This window comes from Saimiri boliviensis, chromosome 6 (assembly GCF_048565385.1).
Source record: "Saimiri boliviensis isolate mSaiBol1 chromosome 6, mSaiBol1.pri, whole genome shotgun sequence".
Classification (NCBI taxonomy): Eukaryota; Metazoa; Chordata; class Mammalia; order Primates; family Cebidae; genus Saimiri; species Saimiri boliviensis.
Genome location: NC_133454.1, coordinates 24,802,087 through 24,822,040, shown reverse-complemented (window position 1 = coordinate 24,822,040; position 19,954 = coordinate 24,802,087). Strand labels below are relative to the sequence as shown.

The 19,954-nt window shown below is 40.4% G+C and overlaps 1 protein-coding gene across 2 annotated transcripts in view; it reads left to right on the top strand.

Annotated features, from left to right (window-relative positions):
• Positions 1 to 483: 483 nt before the first annotated feature.
• The window catches only part of ACER3 (alkaline ceramidase 3), a 159,334-nt gene continuing 139,863 nt past the window's right edge, over positions 484 to 19,954 (top strand). The window contains exon 1 of one of the 2 annotated variants that reach the window (XM_039462270.2): positions 484 to 669. In XM_039462270.2, the coding sequence (XP_039318204.1) occupies positions 567 to 669 (103 nt within the window). In that variant the 5' untranslated portion in view covers positions 484 to 566. The remainder of the gene's footprint in view (positions 670 to 19,954) is intronic. The other variant, XM_074400420.1, reaches the window with a different exon arrangement.

Below are 19,954 nucleotides of genomic sequence, written 5' to 3'. Positions count from 1 at the left end.
AACCTAAGCATCGCGGGATTGGTTGGGAGCATTCTGTTTTGGGGTTCCATCGAGGCCTGTGGCTCAAAGGAAGACACAGAGGCGCTGCGCTGCACAGGTTCAATCAAGCAGGGGCTGGATTGAAGGCTTCATCCCACCCCCGCCCCAATTAAACCTCAAGCACAGGATCAGAGGCTCTGACACATCCTGACAGAACAGCCTCTGGGGTGCCAGGAACCCCCCACCGACGGCCATCGGCGGGTCTACACCGGCCGGGAAACCCAGGTCCCGGCTCCTTCCTGGACGACGCCCCTGCCCCGCCCCGCCCCGGGGTGAAGGGGGCGGGGCCAGTCGGCGCCCTCAGGGTGGGCCCTGCGCCAGGTCAGGTCCGGCCCGGCCCGGCCCGCGGCCCCGCGGCGCCGGTGGGCGGGGCCTCCCTCCAGGCCGTGTCCGTAACGGCGTCAGGCCCCGCCCCTCGGGGAGGCGGGGCGGGCGCGAGCGCGCGGGCTGGGCCGGGGCGGCCTGGTCGCCAGCCTAGCCCGGTGCAGTGAGCGGAGCGCCTGGGCGGCGGCGGCGGCGGCGGCGCGATGGCTCCTGCCGCGGACCGGGAGGGCTACTGGGGCCCCACGACCTCCACGCTGGACTGGTGTGAGGAGAACTACTCTGTGACCCGGTACATCGCCGAGTTTTGTGAGTGTGGCCGGAGGCGGGGAGCGGGGGCCGGAGGGCGCCGGGGGCCGGAGGGCGCCGGGCTGAGGAGACGCCATGTGAGGAAGGCGGAGGGCGGACCTGGCCGCGAGGGGAGGTGCCGGGCCTGGCCCCGGAGCCGGAGCGTGGCGCCCGGGGGCCGGCGAGAGGCTGCGGGAAGCGGGCCGGAGTCCGGCGTGCCGAGGGAGCGGGGCCGGGGTCTGGGCGGGCGGAAGGGGCCCGAGGAGCGGCGCTGGGAGCGGGTCCCCGTCGGAGGCGGAGCGGGGCCGGGCCGGAGGGCGGGGGACGCTGCCCCTGGGAGCGAGGGCCCGGGACACCTGCTCTGCTGTCGCCGCCGCCGCCGTGGCCGGAAGGGCACCGCTCCTGTCTCCGCGTTTTCTCGATCCGCGAGAATTCTGCCGTGTTTCCCTTCCCGTTTCTGTTCTTACTGGACCTCCTCGCTCACCTCCAGGGAACAGGTTCGCCGGCCTGAGGTCCGAACCGCCGCCCCCTGCCCTGCAGGGTGTCTTCCAGTGCCGGAGGTCATCCGCCCTCTTTCAGCCGTCATCTTGCCCCGGCAGGCGAAGGCATCTCGCACCTAATCTGTACCTTCTGTGCCTGCCGGGCTCCCAAGAGCACAGGGGACCAAGTCCCTGCCCCACTCTGTCCTATCCGGCCGCCTAGGAGTCGGGGGTCTTTTGACGGGACCTTCCGAGGATTTAAGCATTCTTCTCTAGCTGCTGCTCTGTCAGGCACTGCTGGCTAGGTTGGGCTTCTCTCTCTCTCTCTCTCTCTCTCTCTCTCTCTCTCTCTCTCTCTCTCTGTTTCCTAGATGATTTTTCCTGCCAGGCTAGGAGAAATCTGCCACTTCTTTTTCTGTCGTTTAATCAGGTTTTGAGAGCACATCATCTGATCCTTCTTTTACGTACCTGCTTCTGGCAAAGTGCAGAGACTATCCTTTGGCCAACGATCACTGCCTTCTTTTAGTTGGATCTACTTCTCCGGACATGAAGTGAAACTCTCATTACCCAACCTTCTCATTGTTATGTCCTGCTCCCAGGCATCTGTGCATGGCTTTGTAGGAAAGAGGCAAACATATCATGACAAGCGGTCCTACTTTATTCTGTTCTGGTAATTGGTTAAGTTTCCAAAAAAAAAAAAAAAAAGAGAAAAAACGCTTTTTGCAGTTTTCAGGACTTCAGTACTATTCTCTTATGACCATGATTTAGGCTGAGACTCACTTTTCTTGAACTATTAGTTTAATGAATAATTTTTACATAAAAATAGAGAAATATGGGCAAAGGGATCCTTTGTAATGCAGTTACTTGGAAGCCCACATGTTGGCAAAGGAAGCACTTTACCAGTTTGTTGTTAGATCACTTTGGCGAGTCCATGCCTGATCCAGAGGACCATGACCATGAGGGAAGAGATGAAAACCATGCATTCTGAGTTGGAAATGTGGAACATGGAAACGAGAAACTCAAAGAGTCTTCAAATATTGGGTGGGCTATCATACAGAACGGCTAATTTTTTTTTTTTTTTTTTTTTTTTTTTTTTTTTTAATTAGAATTTGGGCCGGGCGCGGTGGCTCAAGCCTGTAATCCCAGCACTTTGGGAGGCCGAGGCGGGTGGATCACGAGGTTGAGAGATCGAGACCATCCTGGTCAACATAGTGAAACCCCGTCTCTACTAAAAATACAAAAAACTAGCTGGGCATGGTGGTGCGTGCCTGTAATCCCAGCTACTCAGGAGGCTGAGGCAGGAGAATTGCCTGAGCCCAGGAGGCGGAGGTTGCGGTGAGCCGAGATCGCGCCATTGCACTCCAGCCTGGGTAACAAGAGCGAAACTCCGTCTCCAAAAAAAAAAAAAAAAGAATTTGGAATTAGGGCCTATGGGCAGAAACTATAACAGGGAAAATTTTGCTTCAATGTAAGGAAAAACCTTCTAACCAATGATATGGGAAAGGTTGACTTAGGGGACAGAGAGCTTTCTGTCACTGAAAGTGTTAAATCAGACATTGTTCAACGAACTCCTGAATATTTTCAGAGGAAAAAAATTAGCAGAGAAAAGGGGCTAGCCTTAGTTGGTCTTTAGATCCTTTGCAGCTTTAGGGGTCTACCTAGATAATGATGACTCAGTTTACAACCAAGGTTTTGGATTCAAATCAAAAGAAAAAACTGGCCTGGGTGTTGTGGTCCATGCCTGTAATCCCAGTACTTTGAGAGGTCAAGGCAGGAACATCTCTTAAGGCCAGGAGTTCGAGTTTAGCCTGGGCAACATAGTGAGACCCTGTCTCCATAAAATTTAAAAAGAAGCTGGGCATAGTGGTTTGTGCCTGTAGTCCCATCTACTCAGGAGACTAAGGTGGGAAGATCGCTTGAGCCCATGAGTTCAAGGTTGCAGTGAGCTATAATTGTGCCATTGCACTGCAGCCTGGGCAAGAGTTAGTCCCTGTTTCTACCAAAAAAATTAAAAATGCAAAGAGAGAAAACTGGCAGTTAAGTCATGTGGACTATGAGAGAGCAAGATACTGTGTTCTGGCAGATAGCTCTGAGAAATGGGAAATGACATTTGTTCTCAGTGTGCTCAGAAGAGGAAACTGCGCAGACTGCAGGGAGAGTTTTGACAGAGGAATCAGGGGGGTTGCAAGAAGAGGATGAGTAAATGTTGGCAGCCCTTTGCACATGTACCTTGGGAGAAAATCGTCTGGAGGAAGTTGAGGTCAAGTCATCTTACCATAGCAAGTCATGAGTATCTATAATAGTATATCTTGGACTAAGAGAATTTGTTCTTTGAAAAATATGCTTATTAATAATAATATGTTTAAAATGTATTTAAAGCAAATGCAATTTTAGCATCATGATAGTATTTACATTAACGATAGTAGTGATGATAATATCAAGGATAATAATGGCAATAATAGCTATTATCTGAGTGGTCACTATGCACTACACTTTGCTAAGCACTTCATATATCTTATCTCTTTTGATCTTCATAGTAATTCCAAAAAGAAGGTATTATTGTCCCCATTTCAAAGATAAGGAAATTGAAGCTCTAGGAAATACTTTACCTAAGATTAGAGTAAGTGATGTAGAGATAGTATTCACACTGAGGTCTGACTCTAAAGCTACTATCCATGTTACCTCTCCATCATTAGTTCTATCACACATTCATTGTTTTTCTCTTATATTCAAGAAAGGAAGACAGATATGAAATACTGTGGTATCACAGAGGACAAACTGAACAACTATTCAGTTTACTCAACTATCTTTCAACTGTCTTTCAGCATTAGAATATATGTATTTTAGGGAATAAGGAATAGTTTAGAGAATTGCATATTCAGATATGGCAGTGGTTCTCAGTCACTTTCAGCACCTGCAAACTGTCTTCCTGCATCAGCCAAGATTATTTTAAATTCCTTTTGTTTGAGCATATTGTAAGGACCAGGGGAGAAGGTATCTCATTGTGAAATAATAAGCCCTTTGATGTGCCAGAAGTTAAAGGTACAGGCAGTCCTTGCTTTGCATTGTAGCGTGGGACCATACAAATGACTAAGTTAAAACCAGGTAACGCTATGTTAAAAATCAATGGGAAAATTATGATTGTTCTGTGACCTTTAAAATTTTTTTATCAAACATTGTAGTCTCTTACTGTTGGTTATGAATATATAGGGAAATGAAAAAAGTAAGCATGTTTATGTAGTATACTTTAAAACATTAAAAACATTGAGAAATAAACTTTTTTCTTTATAAAAATCACTTATCAGGAGTAATTTAAACAGTGCTTGCCTTTTCGTCACATAACTATAATATGGAATGAGTATTTTTTATTGTTTCTTCTTATTTTATTTTATTTTCAGGCAGAGTATCGCTCTGCTGACCAGGCTGGAATGCAGTGGTGTGATCTCAGCTCACTGTGACCTCCGCCTCCTGGGTTCAAGCAGTTTTCCTGCCTCAGCATCCCAAGTAGCTGAGATTAATAGGGACGTGCGACCATGGCTGGCTATAGTAGAGATAGGGTTTCATCATGTTGGCCAGGCTGTTCTCAAACTCCTGGCTTCAAGTGATTCACCTGCCTTGGCCTCCCAAAGTGCTGGGGTTACAGGTGTGAACCACCATGCCCAGTCGTCTTTTTTTTTTTAAATTAAAACATTTTTTAAAACTTTTTTTTTTTGTTTTTAGCAAGCTACATCTACACTAATGAGGGCCATAGTTTTTTGGATTTTTCTTTTTTGAGACAGGGTTTCCCTCTGTTGCTTCAGCTGGAGTGCAGTGGCACAATCACAGCTCACTGCAGCTCGACCTCCCAGCTAAAGTGATCCTGCCACTTCAGCACCCCATAGCTAGGACTACGGGTGTGTGTCACCATGCCCAGCTAATTTTTTTTTTTTTTTTTTTTTTGATTTTTAGTAGAGATGGGGTTTTGCCATTTTGCCCAGGCTGGTCTTGAACTCCTGAGCTCAAGCATTCCTCCCACCTTGGCCTCTTAAAGTGTTGGGATTACAAGCATAAGCCACCATGCCCAGCCAGGATGAGTACTATCTTTTCCAATCTGTACCACCTTCCAGAATTTATACTTTGTACTTTTAATATTGTGAAATCTCTCTGAGTTCCTTTAATGCAACATTTTTTGTTAGCATCATTTCTCCTGGGACATCTTTATCTTTTTCACCATGACGACTTTATTCATTTATATTGATAAGTTTGCCTTCGCTAAGTTTCTCAGGCTACATGTTTTTGCTTGTTTGTTTGTTTTGAGATGGAGTCTCACTCTGTCACTCAGGCTGGAGTAAAGTGGTGCAATCTTGGTTCACTGTAACCTCCACCTCCTGGGTTCAGGTGATTCTTATGCCTCAGCCACCCAAGTAGCTGCGAGTGTGCCACCACACCCAGCTAATTTTTGTTATTTTTAATAGAGATGAGGTTTCATCATGTTGGTCAGGCTAGTCTCAAATGCCTGACCTCAAGTGATTCACCTGCCTCAGCCTCCCAAAGTGCTGGGATTACAGGCATGAGCCACCTTGCCCAGCAGTTTTTTTGTTGTTGTTGTTTGTTTGTTTTTTTTAGATGAAGTCTCACTTTGGCCCAGACTGGAGTGCAGAGGTGCAATCTTGACTCACTGCAATCTCCACTTTTCAGGCTCAAGCAATCCTCCCACCTCAGCCTCCCAAGAAACTGGGATTACAGGCAAACACCACCATGCCTGGCTAATTTTTGTATTTTTTTGGTAGAGATGGGGTTTCACCATGTTGGCCGGTATGGTCTCGAACTCCTGGCCTCAAGTGATCTGCCCACTTTGACCTCCTAAAGTGCTGGAATTACAGGTGTGAGCCACTGCACCCAGCCCCTCAGACTACATATTTAGTCTCTTGAATGGCAGTAGCGTCAGCATTGCTATGGTCAGCTATTTCTTCTATAGCTCTGTTTACATTTGATTGAAATTTTACTTCCAACATTATTTATTTTTTGTTTCTCTGCTACCTTTTCATCATTCTTGGCCAATTGCTTCTTTCTGTTACTCATTTTTGTAACATCGCACATAAGTTTATCACCAGGAGACAAGGAGGCAACTCAGCTACATACTCTTTGCTTTCTGTGCATGAACTGAGCAACAGGTATCACGTTCATTGTCACTAATCACCAACAGACATTGAAAGAAGTGACCTGGTTGGTCACTGATTTTGATATACTTCTGTTATTTGTATAGTGATTTGTGGATTTAAGATGTAGCAGTGAAGTTTATATTATATTCATCATATTCAGCTACTCACACTTAGTATACAGTGGTAACTGAAATTTGAATTGTGTAATGGGTAATTGGTGTTATTTAACTAAACTAAGATAACTGAAATTTGACATACTGGAAGCTTGCAAATTGAAGAATGCTTGTATATTTCTAATCCTCAGAACATTCCTATCAAGGAATGTTAGGTGTTATTACCCCATTGTAAAGAGGAGGGCGCTGAATCTTGGAGAAGTTAAGTAAGCAGTTCAGTATCATACAGCTATTAAGTAGCAGAAATGGCATTCAAATTTAGGTCTCATAACCCTTTCTACCAAGACATACTATCTATAGGAAGTGGAGTTTCAGATGCTGTTGATTTAATGGAAGAAATATTACCAAAAGGGAAATGAAGGGGAATTCTAAGCTTTACTTACAGCTTCATGATGCGAACCATGATGCCCTGGCCAAATTTTCTTCATTCATTCTTCTGACAGTGTAAATTTGGATTACTTCTACCTCTTGGCTATTGTGAACAATGCTGCTGTCAACATGGGTGTTCAGAAAACAATTGCCCAATTAAAAATTATTCAGAATTTTTTATTTATTCAGCAGATATTTACTAGTGCCTATTTTGTCACTGACTAAGACTATAAAACTTCATATTGGAAGACAGCTTCTCTGTTCAAAGTAGCCAAGAGGCCAGATGTGGTGGCTCATGCCTGTAATCCCAGAACTTTGGGAGGCCGAAGTGGGTGGATCACTTGACGTCACGAGTTGGAGACCACCCTGGCCAACATGATGAAACACCATCTATACTAAAAATATAAAAATTTGCCAGGTGTGGTGGTGTGTGCCTGTAGCCCCAGCTACTTGGGAGGTTGAGGCAGGAGAATCACTTGAACCCAGGAGGCAGAGATTGCAGAGAGCTGACACTGTGGCACTGCACTCTAGCCTCGGTGACAGAGCGAGACTCTGTCTTTAAAAAAAAAAAAAAGTAGCTCAGAGGCCAGCAGGAGTATGAACAGATAAGTACAAACAGGCACATTCTTTCTTTCAGTTGAAATGCCTTCCTGAAAACGTATTTGATCAAAGAATGTCCAAGAATTGACATATTATGAGAAAGGGTTTATCAGAGAGCTTATAAATAAAAAAAATAAAGCAAGCTAAAAAATACTTGAAAATTCCCAGTTATGATTTTTATAGGGCCTACCTGAGTCTAAGGAGGTAACCTAGTTGGTATGACTTTCATGATGGGAAGAATGACTGTTACGATCTTGTATGATCATCTTGCCATATCCTTTTGTCTATGAGTGAGAATGATTCAAGCCAGGTATTGTTCCTTTTCATAGGTTTGCTGCCCTTCTCCCCATGCTTTTCATAGGAAGTGGGCAGAATGAAAGTAGAGCAACCCTGAGTCTTTATACCTTTACTATGGGATTCACTTGGATGAGGGAATGAGGTCTTTTTTTCCTTGCTGCTGCAGCGTAAGACAAAAGCTTTAATCAGCTGCCTCTGCCATACAGGTATATGATGAAAGGCGTTTGACTGCTTGTAGCCCTTTGCTATCTTTTGTTTCTTTTCCTTTTCTCAGGTTCCTTCCTACCATCCTTCCTGAAGAACAACCTCAAGTTAGTGAGCACACATCAGGCTTCTTTTTTGGTCTTGGAACTCTGTGGCCTGGTAGAGGTGACATCCCTGTCACATTAAGAAAGATGCTCCTTTCTCTGAAGATTATTGACAGGCAAGCAGCATTGCCTCCAAATTATAACTCAAAAGCATCATAAGTCAACTGAAGAATGAAGGCCAAATGAAAGGACAAATTGAGTGTACAAAAGAGTTTAGGTTTAATATATCTTTGTGTGTGTGTGTGTGTGTGTGTGTGTGTGTGTGTGTGTGTGTAAATAACTCATGGTTCCTGGCTCATAATTCCCATATCCCTTTTTAGAGTCATTTATTATAACGTTGGGGCACTATAAGCCTCAAACTAGGCTTCAGGAAACAGAATCTCTGTCTCTCTGATCTTCCCCTGCCCTTCTTTCACCTGCCCAAAGCAGGACTCTAATCTGACTGTGGGTCACAAGACCCTCATTACAGAGAGAGTCCTGCCCCATACCCTGGAGGAAAGAATGCTGCACAGAGGAATCTGAATAGACAGGCTTTGCTGGATTTCTCCATTCTGTCTGTTAATATTAGATTATACCCTTTTTGTCCAATCATATTTCCACATGGCTGTTTATACTTCAATCATGCCTATCCAATGAAGTCTGCATAAAAGATTCAAGAGGACAGGGTTTGGAGAGCTTCTGGATAGCTGAACATGTGAAGGCTGACAGAAAGGTGAACAAGAACTCATCCATGTATTAGGAGGATGCTGCACCCCAAATCCATAGGACAGAACCTCCTGTGCTCAGGGCCCTTCCAGACCTGCTCCTGTGTATCTCCTCTTCTGCCTGTTTATTCGTAAACTTTAAAATACCCTTCATAAGAAACTAATAAATGCATTTCCCTGGGTTTTGTAAGCTGTACTTGTCCCAGCCCCGGACTTGGGACAGGTGTCTGAAGGAAGGGGGCAGTTTTGGGGACTGATCCCTCAACCTGTAGGATCTGACACTGTCTCCAGGTAGGTAATGTTGGAATTGAATTGGAGAACACCCAGATGCTTTCTGCTGCAGAACTGATTGCTGTAGAACTGATTGGGTTTCCCTACGCACACTTGGTCACAAAAGTCTTCTGTGATGATCATTGTGTTGTGAGAATAGAGGAAAAACACAGTTTGAGTTGGTTTCTGCAGACAGTATCCAAGTCAGACTGCCAGTTAATTTTTTTAGGTGCTGTGATATGTGTATGGTACACTGGAATGCAAGGAAAGGGTGCTTATTACAAATTTAAAACATAGATAGGTTCATAAAGCTTTTATAGAGTTCATGCTGCAAGAGCTGCCATATCAGCTACTTACTCATTTTTAATTGTGGAAAAATACACATAACATAAAATGTATCATCTTAACCTTTTTAAATGTACATAGTTTGGTAGTCGGTAGTGTTAAGTACATTCACACTGTTGTGCAATCAATTTCCAGAACTCTTCATCTTGCAAAACTGAAACTCTGTATCCATTAAACAATTCCCCATTCCCTCCTCCTTCTAGTCTGGCAGCCACGCTTCTGCTTTCTGTCTCTCTATACATTTAACTACTCTAAGTACCTCTTATAAGTAGAACCATACAGTACTTGTCTTTTTGTGAGTATTTTATTTCACTTAGCTTAATGTCCTTAAGGTTCATCCATGTTGTAGCACGTATCCGAATTTCCTTCCTTTTTAAGGCTGTTTAATATTTTATTATATGTGTTTGCCACATTTTCTGTTTTTTTTGAGATAGGGTCTCATTGTCACTTAGTCTGGAGTGCAGTGGCACAATCATGGCTGATGGTAGCCTCGACCTCCTGGGCTCAAGTGATCCTCCCACCTCAGCCTTTCAAGATGCTGGATTACAGGTGTGAACCACCATACCCCTGCCTCATTTTTTTATTCATTCTTCTGTTAGTGTACACTTGGGTTGCTTATACCTCTTGGCTATTGTGAATAATGCTGCTGTGAACATGGGTGTACAAATATCTCTTCAAGCCCCCAAAGGTGGGACTCTGGACCATGTGGTAACAGAGTAGCTGTTTTAACCTTTTCATTATAAAGAAGGCTTTTAAATATTTTCTTTCGTGAGTGCCATGAATTTGTTATCACTCTTACATAAATTATGATTTATTATTACTCCTTCATAAATTACAATTGTTAATGTACTTTATCCCCATTTTAATTAATCAAAGGCACATGTAACTCACCAAGACAAGTTCTAGATACTGTTACCATGTTGTAATGATTCATATGAGATACAGCCACTAATTACTTTAATGCATTGATATAAAACAAAACAGTATAATATTTTCATTACAGTCTTCTTGTGGATAAATGTGATTTTTGAAACATTAAAAATAGCCAACAGAAATAACGATAGTTAACACTTATGGGGTTTAATATACAAAGTTTTATGAGCATATTATCTGATAAGAACTCTTATTACAATCCTTACAACAACTCTTAAATTAGGTCCTGTAGTCCTGTTTTAAAGACCTGGAAATTAGGGCAGAGAGTAATCCCAGCTACTTGAAAGGCTGAGGCAGGAGTATCACTTGAACCTGGAAAGCAGAGGTTGCAGTGAGCCAAGATTGCGCCACTGTACTCCAACCTGGGCAACAGAGCAAGACTCAGTCTAAAGTTTTCCACTTTGCAAGTGGCAAAGCAAAGATTTAAACTCATTCAGTGTGACTTCCAGGGTGCATTCTCATTCTCTCTTCTTGTTTTACTTTTGCAGTTAGCTTTTTGAGGTATAATTTACTTACAGTAAAATGCATCTGCTTTAAGTAAATAGTGTAAAGCAAAAAGTATCTGAGACAAGTTTCAGTCAACTTACAAGTTTATTTTGCCAAGGTTAAGGATCATGACCTGTGACGCAGCCTCAGGAAGTCTTGAGAACACATGCCTAAGGTGGTTAGGGTTACAGCTTGGTTTCATGTTTTAGGGAGTCATAAGATGTCAGTCAGTATGTGTAAGGTATACATTGGTTCAGTTTAGAAAGGTGGGACAACTTGAGGTGGTGAGTAGGGGCCACAGCTTACAGGTCATAGGTGGATTTAAAGATTTTCTGATTGGCAGTTGGTTGAAAGAGTTGTTGTTATTTAAAGCCCTGGAATCAATAGAAATCAGTATGTGGGTTAAGAGAAGGGATTGTAGAGACCAAGGTTCTTATTATGTAGATTAAGTCTCATTGGAGGCTGCCCTTAGAGGCAATAGATGGCAAATGTTTTCCTTTTAAAAGATGCTAGACTCTCAGCTAATCTCTTCAGGATCAGAAAAAGACCTGGAAAGGGTTGAGAATGCTCTATAGAATGTAAATTTCCTCTGCAAGAGTCAGCTTTGCAGGGCCGTTTCAAATTATGTCAAAGAAATATATTTTGGGTAACGTACTTTGATTTCTTTCAGAGCCTCGCTATTTATCATGTGATGGTATACTAGAGTCAGGTTGGAATTTGGTATCTCGTTGCTACAAAAAGTCTGTTCTGTCAGTCTTAGGCTCTCTATTTTTTAATGTTAATGCTGGCCAATTGTATGCCTGAATTCCAAAGAGTATAATGAGGCATATCTGACCCCTCTCTCTACCACCCCACCCTATCCTCCTTCATTCCTCAAATTTACCCCCGAAACCCTGGTATGGGCTGAACTTTTTTCTTTTTTCTTTTTCTTTTTGAGACTAAGTCTTGCTTTGTTGCCCAGGCTGGAATGCAGTGGCACAATCTCGGCTCACTGCAACCTCTGCTTCCTGGGTTCAAGTGATTCTTCTGCCTCAGCCTTTCAAATAGTCAGGATTACAGGCACCTTTTGCCTAGCTAATTTTTGTATCTTTAGTAGAGACAGGGTTTCATCATGTTGGCCAGGCTAGTCTGCAACTCCTGACCTTAGTTGATCTGCCTGCTTTGGCCTCCCAAAGTGCTGGGATTACAGGTGTAAGCCACCACACCCAGCCTTGAAGTAGCCATTTAATTCCAAAATGATGTACTTAACTACTATACTACCTTGCCTTCCTCCCTTACCACTTTTTTAGGTGCCAGTGAGTCCAGGGACCTTATGGTGGGAACTAGTGATCTAATGTTCTCATTTTACAAGTAAGGAAAAAGACCTTAAGAAGTGATCTGCCTAAAATTACATTGAAAGTTAGTGGCGAAGCCTAGATCAGAATCCGCATATAGTAGTTTCTCAGTCTGGGAACTGACAGAGCTGAGGAGAATGATGTCATTATTGTTGATGTCATACTGATAATGGGTTACCAGATCACAGGACTTCCAACAAACAAAAAGTTTCTAATGAACTGTTTTATTATGGTGAAGATACCTAACATCTATGAAGTGTTTTATAACAGTGGGCCTCAGATTTTAATGTGTATGTGAATTACCTGGGAATCTTATAAAAACACATTCTGGCTTAGTAGATCTGGAATGTGGCCTTAGAGCCTTCCTTCCCTTCCTCCCTCCCTTCCTGTCTTCTTTCCTTCCTTCCCTCTTGAGACAGGGTCTAACTCTGTTGCCCAGGCTGAAGTTCAGTGGCATGGTTGTAGCTTACTGTAACCTCAAACTCCTGGGTTCAAGGGACCTCCTGCCTCAGCCTCCTGAATAGCTAAGCACTACAGTTGTGTGCCACCATGCCTGGTGAATTTTTTATTTTATTTTTTATAGAGATGCTGGGAATCTCACTATGTTGTCCAGGATGGTCTCGAACTCCTGGCCTCAAGCAAACCTCCCAAAGTGTTGGGATAGTAGGCATAAGCCACCATGCCTGGCTGAGTCTGCATTTCTTAAAAGCTATCAGGTGATTCCAGTGCTGCTGGTCTGGAGACTACACTAGGAGAAGCAAGGCTTTAACATACACAAAGCACTTTTATATCTTTTATGAGATGTAGGTGTTATCCCTGTTTTTATGTAAGGAAAGTAAATTCAAAAGTTTAAGCAGTTTGTTAAAGATCACAGGGCTGGTACTGGAACCTGGGTTTCTAACTTTGCAAACCAAGTTAGGTGTTGATTACCCTGCATGATAACAGTAGGCTGAAAACCTATATGTGAAGGAAAGCTTGAAAAGGATCATTCTGGGTAATGAGCTAAATTGAACTTTTTAATTTCAGAAACAGTTTTCATCCCTATTTTTAATTAGTGCCTTTCCCAAGCTTAAATGAAATCACCCTTTAGGCTGAAGTCTATAGTTAGCAGTTAGAACTTAGTATGTACCTGAAGGCTGAGTACGTTTGGAAGTCTAATCTTAGTATTTGCCTAGACTTTCAAAGATATTAACTGGGAAGAATTGTCATTTGGTGGCACCTTTTGGAAGAAATGATTGATTATTTTTTTAAGTGGAACAGTAATTTGTGTGTGTGTGTGTGTGTGTGTGTGTGTGTGTAAATAAGAATGGTACAATTCCTCAAATAGTAATTTGGGAAACTTCACTGAGATAGAATACATAATATAGTAAACATTTAAATAAAAGTCTTGTCTAGTGCATTCTTATTTCAGGTTAAAATCTTAAGTTGTTTCTTTTAGTTTTCAGAATCTACCTTTGTTCCTTTGCCAGCTATTTCCAACAGTGGAAAAAAACCTGGAGAGTTTTAGGTAGTGCAGAACACTCAAAAGAAAGGCATGAGGAAACATTTTAGGACCCAGCAAATGATAGATCCCAAAAGGGACAGTAAAGGCATTTTATGGTGGCAGAAAAGTCCTAGATTATTTTACTTTGAGGAAAGTACATGTTATAATGGAACAGCTGCCCATTGGACTTGGAGTCAGAATCAAGATTCCTATCTGGACTTCACTCCATTGAGCCTATGACTTAACCTCATCAAATATCATTTTTCTCATTTTATAAAAACTAATAAAAAGAAAGTTTATGAGATTTAAATGGTATAATCCATGTGAAAACACACCATGAAGTACCTGGCAGATATTAGGTACTCAATAAAGATTAGTTGAATAGGAATCTAATCAAAATAAGTTTTAAAAAAACAAAATTAACCCATACTTTATTATAGTTGTGGCTTCCTTACCTGATTAGTTTTATTTGTGAACTTGGCTAGGCTATAGTATACAACTTATTTAGTCAAACACTTATCTTGGTGTTACTATGACAGTAAATGTGGTTAATATCTATAATCAATTAACTTTAGGTAGAGGAGATTACACTCATAACATGAATGGCCTCATCCAATCATTTAAAAGGCATTAAGCACAAATGCTAAGGTTTCCAGGAGAAGAAATTCTGCCATAAGTTTGCAGCATCAACTCCTGCCTGAGTGTACAGGGCATGGGTGATAGGGACGGGGCAGTGAAACCTTCCTTTTGGGAGGTGTACTTGCTTCCTTACTTTGGTGGACTTTCCATTTCTCCTTTTCTCCTACCCTTTTTTCTTCCTTCTTTGATTTGTTTTTAAATTCAGGATTTTTAGATGTTTTCTCTAGGAGGTTCAATTGGATTATCCAATGTTACTTTTTATTGACTAAAGGATAAAGACCAAATTCTAACATGGCATGAAAAGTACTTTTTGTTGTTGTTGTTGTTGTTGTTGTTTTGTTTTTGAGACAGAGTCTTGCTCTGTTGCTAGGCTGGAGAGCAGTGGTGCAATTTCAGCTCACTGCAACCTCCACCTCCTGGCTTCAAGCGATTCTTGATTCCTTAGCCTCCCGAGTAGCTGGGATTATAGGCACACACCACCACTCCCAGCTAATTTTTGCAGTTTTAGTAGAAATGGGGTTTCACCATCTTGGCCAGGATGGTCTAGATCTCCTGACCTCATGATCCACCTTCCTCAGCCTTGCAAAGTGCTGGGATTACAGGCGTGAGCCACTGCACCCGGCCAACACCTCATTTTTATCAAATGAAATTTTTTACACATTTAACAAAGTTGGAAGAATTCTTCAGTGAATATCCATTTACCCACAACCTAGATTCTACCATTAACCTTTTATTACACTTGTTTTATCACATACTGATATATTTTTCCATTCCTTTCTCCATCAGTTCATTTTATTTTTTGGCATATTTTGAAGTAAATTGCAGACATCTGTTTGCTTTCCTCTACATACTTCAGCATTCATATCATTAAAGTTTAATTCCTTGTGTTTTTCTTTTGATGTAAAATTTACATTCAATGTAATACACACATAATTTTTTTTTTTTTTTTTTTTTGAGATGGAGTTTTGCTGAGGCTGGAGTGCGGTGGTGCAATTTTGGCTCACTGCAACCTTCCCATCCCAGGTTCAGACGATTCTCCTGCCTCTGCTTCTGAGTAGCTGGGATTACAGGCATGCACCACCATGCAAGGCTAATTTTTGTATTGTTAATAGAGATGGGGTTTCACCATGTTGGCCAGGCTGGTCTCGAACTCCTGACCTCAGGTGATCTGCCCACCTCAGCCTCTCAAAGTGCTGGGATTACAGGTGTGAGCCACCACTCCCAGCCTGTAATACACAAATCTTAAATTACTTTTGCTGAATTTTGAGAAATGCATACACACATATAATAACCTCTATCAAGATGTAGAACTTTAGCATCAGCCAGGAAAGTTCTCTCATGCCCCTTGCCTGTTAATCCCTGCCTCCATCTTCCCCGTTCTCTCCAGCACAACCACTGTTCTGATTTTTTTTTTCCGTACCATAGATTAGGTTTGCCTGTTTTAAAACTGCATAGAATTGGACTAATCTAGTATTTACCATTTGGGAAGGCTTTTTTGTTCAGCTTGTTTTTGAGATTCATCCATGTTGCTATGTGGTATTTTCCACTGTATAAATATACCACAGTTTGTTAACTCATTTTCCTGTTGATAGACATGTGGCTGTTTTTAGGTGTGGGCAATTATAAGTAAAGCTGTTATTACATTCTTGGACAGATCTTTTTGTGGATATTTTCTTTTCTCATAGGTAAATGCCTAGGATTGGAATAATTGGGTCATAGAATATGTGTATGTTTAGTTTTATTAGATGCTGCCAGACCTTTTTCCAAAGTGGTTGTACCATTTCACAGAGCATTTGATCCATATCCTTGTCAATATTTAGTGTCAGTCTTTCAAATTTTAGTCATTGTGATGGATGCATAGTTGTATCTCATTGTGCTATCCAGTTTATTTTTAACTCTTCAGTCTTTCTTTCATTTCCTTGCCCTTCTTTCACTCTTGCCAAAACAAACTATTTACATATAGATTAATATCCCATGTACTTTTTATTGTTCATATTGTTCCCATAGAGGTAATGATAAATTTGTTTTAAAATTATGAAGTTTGTGATGGTTATTCAGCAATAAATAACTGAAAACTGTGTCTGAAGTTGAGTTTTGAGAAATTTTGATTTTCTGTTGTGAAAACTCAGAGTATGTCATCTTATACCATGCCTTTTATTTTTAGAAGATGAGCCTACAGAATAAAGGTTAGTGCTTTTATTAGCCCATCTGAAGATTAAAAAACAATTTATAAGCATCATTTTATTTATACCTGTAATGTACTCGACTCAAAAGAGTCACTTTAACCAGTGAAAGCAAGTAAATACCCCAGGGTTGAAATAATTCAGTTGTGAGGCTGGAAAAAAATCTTTGACTCATCATAGGTATAGATTCCTGTTCTAACGTATGTTTTTTAACTTCTCAGAGCATACTGCTTTTAATAGCAAGTAGAAAGACTGGCTAGAGTCAGCGAACAGCAGAACTCCAAAACTATGCATGTTAAAATCTTGATGCTGCCATAAAAGCTGTGTTTTTATGATCTTCACTCACTTATTCATTTACACAAAATGATAAGGAGAGAGTCTAGCTAAGATACTTTTCCTGAAATGCAACGTTATAGTTTCCAAGCTATTTCACCTTCTGAGTAACAGTTTTTCCTTTTTCCCCCTTTCTTTTTTTAAGCAGATATGAGGGCAATCTGACTTTGTCTTCTGAAATCCCATTGATCACTAGAGTTGATTCAGTTAATCTTGCCATTCAGATGGCTGTTTTGTGTTCAGGAAGTCCAGCCTAAAGGTTGATAAATGAAGATAATTATGACCTTGATAAAGAAGGACACTCCTTTGGTTCAGAGCAGTCATCATTAAAGAAACATTTAGCACCCTCTGTGTTCTCCCCTGATCCCATCTTCTTCCTTTGGAGATAACCAGAATGCTTAATTTAGTGTTTACCATTTCCTGGCTTTTACCTCTTCGCATTCCTAAAAATATACTGTTTAGGTTTACTTGTTTTATATTTTATATAAGTGGAATTGTACTATATGTAGATTCCTACCCTCTGGAGATAAACAGTATACTTAATTTAGTGTTTACCATTTCCTGGCTTTTACCTCTTTGCATTCCTAAAAATATACTGTTTAGGTTTACTTGTTTTATATTTTACATAAGTGGAATTGTACTATATGTAGATTCTTCTGCAACTTGCTTTTTATTTTTTTTGTAACACAACTTGTGCTTGTTAGTATCATTCGTGTTCCTGAGAATTGACTGTGTTAATGGATATAGACATAGTTCATTTATTTTTGCTGTTGTTTAGTATTCCACTGTAGGAATATATTGATTTATCCATTCTTTAATCATTGGACATTTTGTTCCCAGGTTTCTGCTGTTATAAATAAGGCTGCTGTGAACATTTCTGTGCATCTTCTGGTACACAGAAATGTAAGGGTTTCTGTATAATTAAGAATGTAGTTGTTAGAATATAGGTCATGATCATATTCAACTTTATTAGGTTGTTGCAAAAGTAATTTCGGTGTTTGCCATCACTTTCAGTGACAAAAGCTTCAATTACTTTTGCAACAACCAAATGGAATTTCTTGAATTTTTTGGTCTCATGATCCCCTTAACACATTTAAAAATTATTGAGGACTGCAATAGCTCTGTGAGTTAAATCTGTTTGGTATTTATTGTGTTAGAAGTTAAAGCTGAAAAAAAAAATTAAATCTTTATTTATCCATTTAAGATTTGTGCCTGTGAGAAAGGAGATTTATGCCTTGTCTTGTATCAGTAGTATGTTTCTTTAGATTACTGAGTAGTGTCCCATTGTATGAATGTAAATAGTTTGTTTATCTATTTTCCTATTGACAGATATCTGGACTGTTTCCAGTTTTTGGCTATTATTAATAAAGTTGAACATTCTTATACAAGTCTTTTTGTGGTTGTATATTTTCATTTTTCTTGAATAAATACCTAGGATTGGTATTGCCAGGTTAGGGTTGGTTTATGTTTAGTTTTATAAGAGCCTGTAAGACTTTTTCTCCACAGTGATGTATCATTTTTCATTCTCATCATGAAAGTTTTCATCCACAACAATGCTTGGTGTTGTCATGCTTCTTAATTTTATTCATTCTGGAGTGCGTATAGTAGTATTTGATTGTAACTTTAATTTGCATTTATCTGATGTCCAATGATGTTGAGCATATTTTCTTATGCTTATTGGTCATTTGTATATCTTCTTTTGTGAAGTATCTTCAAATCTTTTGCCCGTTTAAAAAAATTGGATTGTCTTTGTATTATGGAGTAATAGGGGCTCCTTAGTTATTCTGAATATAAGTCCATTTGCCAGATGGATATTTTGTGACTATTTTCTCCTTGTCTATCATTTGCCTACTTCATTTTTTTAAAGATGTTTTTTGACGAGAAGTTGTATATTTTGCTGAAGTCTAATTGATCAGTTTTTTTCCTCTTATGGTTATTGCTTTTTTTTTTTTTTTTTTTTTTTTTTTTTTTTTTTTTTTGAGACGGAGTCTCACTCTATCACCAGGCTGCAGTGCAGTGGCATGATCTTGGCTCACTGCAACCTCCACCTCCCGGGTTCAAGCAATTCCCCTGCCTCAGCCTCCCAAGTAGCTGGGACTACAGGCATGCGCCACAAGCCTGCCTGATTTTTTGGATTTTTAGTAGAGGCAGGGTTTCACCATGTTGGCCAGGATGGTCTTGATCTTCTGACCTCATAATCTACCTGCCTCAGCCTGCCAAAGTGCTGGGGTTACAGGCGTGAGCCTCCACGCCCCCACCAGTTATTGCTTTTCATAGCTTGTCTATTCCCATGTTTTCTTCTGGAAGCTTTATAGTTAATTGCCTTATATTCAGGTCTATATTCATCTCAAATTTATTATCACATATGGTGTAAGGTAGGGATTGAAGTTTATTTTTTCCTCATAGGCATATCCAGTTATTTTAGTATCATTTAATCATGTAATCTTCAAATAGAAGTTTCACTTCTTCCTTTCCAATCTTTTATGCATTTTATTTCTTTTGCTTGCATTATTGCACTGGCTAGGACCTCCAGGACGATGTTGAGTGGGAATGATATCATGAGTGGACATCCTTGCCTTTTCTTGATCTAAAAAGCAAATAATTTAGTATTTCATTATTAGGTATAATATTAGCTATAGGTTTTTTTTTTTTGTTTTTTTTTTTTTTAGATATCCTTTATTTGATTGAAGAAGTTGTTTACTTGCTGAGATTTACCATGAATAGGTGTTGGGTTTGTCAAATGTTATTCTGTATGAAGTGATCATATGATTTTATCTTTTGTTAATATAACTAATTAGTTGATTGATTTTTGAATGTTGGATTAACTTTATTTTGCTGGCCCACTTAAAAGTGATATGTTATCTTTTTTATGTATTGCTGGATTTGATTTGCTTGTATTTTTGGCAGGGTTTTTGCCAGGATTTTTTGCATCTTTGTTTATAAGAGATTTTTTTCTGAAATTTGTTTTTTTGTTAGGTTACTTATATCAAGTTTTTAAGTTGTTTTTCAAGGAAATTTGTTTATTTCCTCTAAATTGTTGAATATATTAACATAAATTATGTCTAATATTTTCTAATTGCTTTTTTAATGTCTGTAGAATCTGGGGTAACTCTGTTCTTTAATTCTTGAAATAAGCAATTTGTATATTCTCTCTTTTTTGATAATCAATCCTAACGGTTTATTCGATTTTATTAATTAATTTTATTTTAATATTATTATTTCTTTGAGG